Source organism: Anarhichas minor, unplaced genomic scaffold, assembly GCF_050575085.1.
Source record: "Anarhichas minor isolate MPS153535 unplaced genomic scaffold, ASM5057508v1 ptg000018l, whole genome shotgun sequence".
Taxonomy (NCBI): domain Eukaryota; kingdom Metazoa; phylum Chordata; class Actinopteri; order Perciformes; family Anarhichadidae; genus Anarhichas; species Anarhichas minor.
Window position 1 is genome coordinate 14,227,436 of NW_027466464.1, and position 6,218 is coordinate 14,233,653.

The 6,218-nt window shown below is 43.9% G+C and overlaps 1 protein-coding gene across 1 annotated transcript; it reads right to left on the bottom strand.

Annotated features, from left to right (window-relative positions):
- Positions 1-3,164: 3,164 nt before the first annotated feature.
- Positions 3,165-5,074, bottom strand: gbx2 (gastrulation brain homeobox 2). The gene is given in 4 exon segments (XM_076095179.1): positions 3,165-3,496; positions 3,537-3,713; positions 4,611-4,989; positions 4,991-5,074. Coding segments are annotated over 4 exon segments (972 nt in total).
- Between the last annotated feature and the right edge of the window lie 1,144 nt (positions 5,075-6,218).

Consider the following 6,218-nt stretch of genomic DNA (forward strand, 5'->3'; position numbering starts at 1 on the left):
ATCTGTCTCTCTGTGTGTGTGTGTGTGTGTGTGTGTGTGTGTGTCTGTCTCTCTGTGCGTGTGTGTGTGCGTGTGTGTGTGTGCGTGTGTGTGTCAGTCAACACAGGAAGTAAAAGCGTCTTCATTCACAAACTTTTGTTTGTCAAACATCCACTTTTTCTTTCTGGAGCTTTCTACTAAAACTTTATCTTCATGGAGACAAAACGAGACAAACTCAAAGTTCACTTCCTGGAAGAAATCAGAGTTTAGTTTCAACAAACTTACAATCAATGATTTCTGAATGAACATTTATTTAAACCAGATGTTGAATCAGAAAACAAATCAAATATAAAGTTTGAGTTTAATCTGTGATCCGTCTTCACTGTTTACATGTTGAACCAAATCTCATCAGTCCGATCGGCTGCAGCGTCCAATCACATGACTGATGAACAATGAGGGGGCGTGTCGGCCGTTAAAACACTTCCTGGAAGTCTGTTCTCGTGGGCCCTCAGCGATCCCTCCATCCTCCATCTCCTCCATCCTCGATCCTCAGAGCAGGAATAAGAGCTTTGGGACGGCCGTTAATATGGCGGCGCAGTACAACTTCCGGTTCGAGCGAGGATCGAGGAGCGAGGAAACGACAATTAAGTGACTTGAGAAGTACCCATAGGGAGTGAGAGACATGAAGCACCTGTCTGAGACATGATATATAGTTATAAATAAATAATTATATACATGTGTGTGTGTGTTTTATATTATAGTGAATATTATTATATGATATACATATTATATTATACTGAGACTATAATAAGATGTTGTGACGTGTTTATCAAAGTGTTATTTTCTGCTTTTTTTCATGTTGGAATAAATGTTAAATATTTAACTGTAAAGTATTAATACGTGTTTGATACCTTAATGTTTCTGCATTAAATCATTCTGGGATGTTTGCTGACATTGATTGATGTGCTCAGCCCTACAGAGAACATGTTCCACCAGCTCCACTGATGAAGAGGATGAAGAGGATGAAGAGGATCTATCAGTGACGTCTCAGTTTGATCAGAATCTTTAAATCCATTAAAGTCTTTTTTCTCATTTCTGTCCTTTGACTCAAACCAGGTTTTTATTCGCGTGTGAAAAGGATTGTGGAAAGGTAGTTCAGATATCAGTGATGACGTCATAATAAACGCAGCATTGAACCCGGATCGTTCTTCAGAGTTCAGTGAATAAAAAGAGACATTCATCATATTTTCATCATATTTTCTGCTGAATCTTCTAAAAGACTTTTAGAATCAAACGTACATTTGATGACGAGCGAGTGTTAGTTAACTAATACTAAGTTAACTATTAGTTAACTTAGTATTAGTAGAGAGCGATTAGTTTCAATAAATGGTGAAACGTTGAACCAGAAGAAGTCCAGAAATCATAACTTTAAACCATGATTTTAACGAGTTGAACTGCTGGAAATTCTTTCACTAAAAACTAAATCATTTACATTTTAAATGCAAAACACTTGATTTTCTGCTTTTATTTTGTTGAAAACATTTTCTTCTTCTCTTAGATTTTTATATTAAATTCATTGTTTGACGTTAAATAATCAGAACAACAGAGTCCAAAGGAATATTATATTATAATACTTGTGCTTCATAGAAATCATCAAACGCACATTGAACACGATATTTATAATTATTCAAACTTCACTCTGATCGGGTTCGATGACCCGCTGTCATGGCGACAGAACGCGCACTGCGTCATTACGCGCAGGTGCGTCACCGGCTGCTACGAATCCAAACCGGCGACACGGAACCGGCCGTTAAACGAGACTTTAATCCGGTGGACTTTAACGGTTGTTTTTACCGGTTAATCCGGGAAACGTTCGAGTCTGTTAGCGTCGATACCGGAACAAGTACCGGACCCGGAGAACAAGAGGTGAGTTCAACATGTTGAACCGATTAAAGTTTAACTTCATCAGGATGAACGAGCTTCACCTGGACACGTGAGACACGTGAGACACGTGAGAGACAGGTAGACACACACGCATCTATATATATATATAGATGTATAAACGGGTTTATTCTTTTACTTCATAACTAATAATAATCAGGACTGATTATTAATTATTAATCAGCTGTTTGTTGACTTTTACTTTAATTCAAAGAGAAAAACCTGATAAAGCGTTCAATAAATTAAATATATTTGTCATTAATTAATGTTTTCTGGTTTATTTGTGAACTAAAATACTAAAAAGATATTTGATAAATTAACATAATGTTTAAAAAATAAAGGTTTTCAGGTGAATTAAATCTCCAGAGCGCGCACGCGGCCTCCCGGAGAACGTTAATACTGTGCAGCAGCGTGAGCGCGCTTTTTGGTACCCCCCCCCCCCCCCCCCGTGACCTCAGACGTCACAACAACGGGCTTTAAACGAGTGACCTTTGACCTCCAGGCTGAAGAAGAAAATAAACTTCATCTTCGCTTCATATTAAATGAATCAGTTTATGAAATAAAATAAATTAAAGACTCGAGTCATCCGGCCTTCAAAATAAAATGTTATTTACCTGCACAATAACAGATTAACTCTGTAAATATAATTAAACATAATAATAATGATACTTTAGTGTGACTGGTGTCATGAATCACAACTGCTGCTTTTCATCTTATTTATTGTTCATATTCTTCAGAACGTTCAGAACTTTTTGCACATTTTTATATAAATAAATTAGCAGCGTCATTTTATCCCCAAAACAAACAGAAACATAAAACAGATGAAATGTTTGATCATCAATGTCTGTGGTGACGTCACACCGGGTCTATTTACATGTGGGGGGGGGGGGGGGGGGTCTGCAGAGTCACGTGTTTGTTTGTTTTTATTTCCTGTAAAGAAGAAAAATGTGACAAAACAAACTAAAATATGTTTAATATTAATATTTAATGTGAGGATTTATTCTAACATGACGTCAGTCTGATGAGATGAATTATTGTAATAATTAAACGAAATAACCAACTTTTCTAACATTTCATCTCCACGTTTTCTCGTGACGTCACGTGGTTGTCGTCAAACCGGATGTGTGTTTTTAAATCACATTTCGTCTCAAATAAAATCCAGAAGCTCAGATCTTCAGTTCTAAACCCGGAACCGGGTCTCATGGACCCCGAACCCGCACGTGCTCAGTCCTCCTCCTCTTCTTCTACGGTCGGGCCTGCTCCATCTGCTGGTGCTGACTCCTTATTGCGAAGCGGCTCACGTGCACCGGGATCGGGACCACGATCTTGGGGTTCCGGGACGGCTCCCCGGACTTGTTGTTCACGTTCCCGGCCTTGACCCGTTTCCACTTGGCGCGCCGGTTCTGGAACCAGATCTTCACCTGCACCTCGCTGAGCTTGAGCGCATGCGCGATCTGTGAGCGCTCGGTGAGCGACAGGTACTTCTTGCAGTGGAACTCCTTCTCGAGCTCCAGCAGCTGCTCGCTGGTGAACGCGGTGCGCCGCCGCCGGTTCTTCCCGCCGCCGCTACCGGAGCCTCCGCCGCTACCGGAGCCGTTACCGGAGGAGCCGTGCACGTGCGGGCCGTCGTCCAGCCCCCCCCCCGCCGTCCCCGTCCTCTTTGTGGCACGCGAGGTTGTCGTCAGAGCTGTAGTCCAGGTCGCTGTCCATCGAGAAGCTCTCGTCCTTCCGGCCGCACTCCTCCTCCTTCGAGTCTTCTTTACTGTGAGATCTGACTGTAGGAAGGAGAGCATCTTCATCATCATCATCACCTTCATCAATAATAACTTCATCACACAATCATAATTAAAGAACAATAAACCAAAAAGTCTGATTTATTTAGAAAATCCTCAAAATGTGTTTATAAATATTAAATAAATATTAAATAAATAAACTTCACTGAACGTTTCCTTAAAATGTGGTTAATTATTAGAAGTTAAACTATTTAAATGTTCTTAAACTGACTGACATCTGTGGAGTGAGTTGGGGGGGGGGGGGGGGGGGTCGTGTCAATATCCATCATCGGATCACCGCGTAGGGCACGCGCTCTGTCGGGATTTCTTCCTTTTTATTTGTCACGCGTAATTACGCACGGAGCGTCTCCGCGCGGCCCGTTTCCCGCCGCTCACACCGTGTCCGTCCGCGCGTGAAACGTTCAACATTGAAAACACTAATAATATGAAATAATATCTGTTTAATATCAGGAACCAATAAACCCATCGAACCGGAAATCAGCTGTTTGTTTTAATAAATAAACTAAATATTAGAGATTAATTATCCAAATCATTTCAGGACTTAAATAATTAAAACGAGATTTTTATTTATTTATTCATGACCGTTATTATGAAGACTTTAAAACAAATAACTAACTTTAAATAACTGAAATGACTTTTAAAATAATTCAAATGTTTACATTTAAAAGTGGAGGAATTCAAAGAGTGAAAACAGAAATAAATGATTTAGACTTTATTTAACATTCAATTATTCTTTATTAATAATTAATAATTAACGAGATTTATTTTAAAGATGTTTTCCTGAATTTAAAAACATAAAACAAATGTTTAATGAAGCTTCAGTCATTTTTTATTTTATTTTAAAACCGGATATGAAAAGTTGTAGAGTCCCGCTGTAGACCCGGTCCCGGAGCTCACCTGTGGACGTGTCCGTGTCGTGGAACGCCTGCAGCGCCGCGGACTCCTTCGTGTGCGTCAGGAAGCTCTTCCCGTCCTCCGCGTCCTGCGTCTTCTCGAAGACCGCGTGCAGCGCCTGCGAGCCGAACTTGCGGGCCGCCTCGTGGTGCTGCTGGGACGGGGAGAATCCTCCGGGCAGCGACGCCATGAGCGTGGAGGTGAGCGCCATGCCCTGCGCGAGACCGGAGCAGAAGCCGCCCTGCAGGTGCGGGTGGTGGCCGGCGGGGAGAGCCGGGGGCGGCGGCGGAGGCGGCGGCTGCAGCACCACCGACCGGTACGGCATGAACATCGGGTAGCCGGTGTACACGAAGTGTCCCGGGCTGGGCTGCGGGGGCCCCCCCGATCAGAGAGTCGATGCTGAAGGCGGTGGTGCTGCCGAGTGGCCGCTGCATCACCATGAAGGACGGAGCGAACGCCGCGCTCATAAGAACCGGAGGAGGATGCGCTGTGGGCGGCTGTGGAAGGACCGTAGAGGGACCACGGAGGGGCCGCGGAGGGACCGTAAAAGGACCACGGAGGGGCCGCAGAGGGACCGTAGAGTCCCGGTGGAGCCGCGGCTGTCACCGGCTCTCTGAGCGAGTTTAGAGCAGCGATAATCCGACTAGAAGCGACCGATCCATCGGAGAGAAACACAATCCGGCTTTAACTTCACACATTCCGCTGAGGCTCCTCTTCACCGGGACCGGGACCGGTGTCTTCTCTCTCGCGCTGAGACTCAGAGAGAGAGTGTGTGTGTGTGTGTGTGTGTAGGTGTGTGTGTGCGTGCGTGTGTTGAGAGAGAGAGAGAGAGAGAGTGAGTGTGTGTTTCCTGCCCTGCGCGTCCAGAGATGTTTGGGATTTAAATTGCGCTCCCCTCCGTTTAATTGCGCTGCCTTCTCCGCGCAGGCTCCGCCCCCCGGCTGCGCTCCGGCACCTGATTGGCTGGCCGGGATGATGTGACAAACTCGCCTTTTGGTCTCCTGGATGATCGCCAATTACACAAATTGGGACCACAGGCCATTTAAGAAGGAGGAAACACATCATCGTAAATAATCATCTGTATATAGTCAGTAAAGTGTGTGTGTGTGTGTGTGTGTGTGTGTGTGTGTGTGTGTGTGTAACATATTTTGTTTCAACAAAACCAAAAAAAAAACCTTTTATTCTGAAAATCAACTTCAGGAATCAAGTTTATGAGTTTCAAAATAAAACAAGATAAATTCTAAGAATGAAACTTTATTTTACTCTCGTTGAATTCCTCTGGATCCTCGGAACCAAACATATTTAATGATCATTTTAATAACTTCTGCACTCGTGAGGTGAGTCTAAACGTTTGCGGAGTTTTGATCCGAAGAACAAAAACTATAAACGTTTAAAACTCGTTTTAGAAATAAGAAAGAGTCATAAATACATTTACTAAATCACTTACTAACCTGGTGGATGCTGCAGGTGACCTCTGACCTGAGTGGGGGTCCCGGTGGACCACCTCCACCTCAGGGCCGAGTGAAGGGCACGCATGGCTGCCCCCCCCCCCCCCCCCCCCCCTCCCCTCAGGGTCACTGGGACACGATCTCATTAACGGCGTCCTGATCC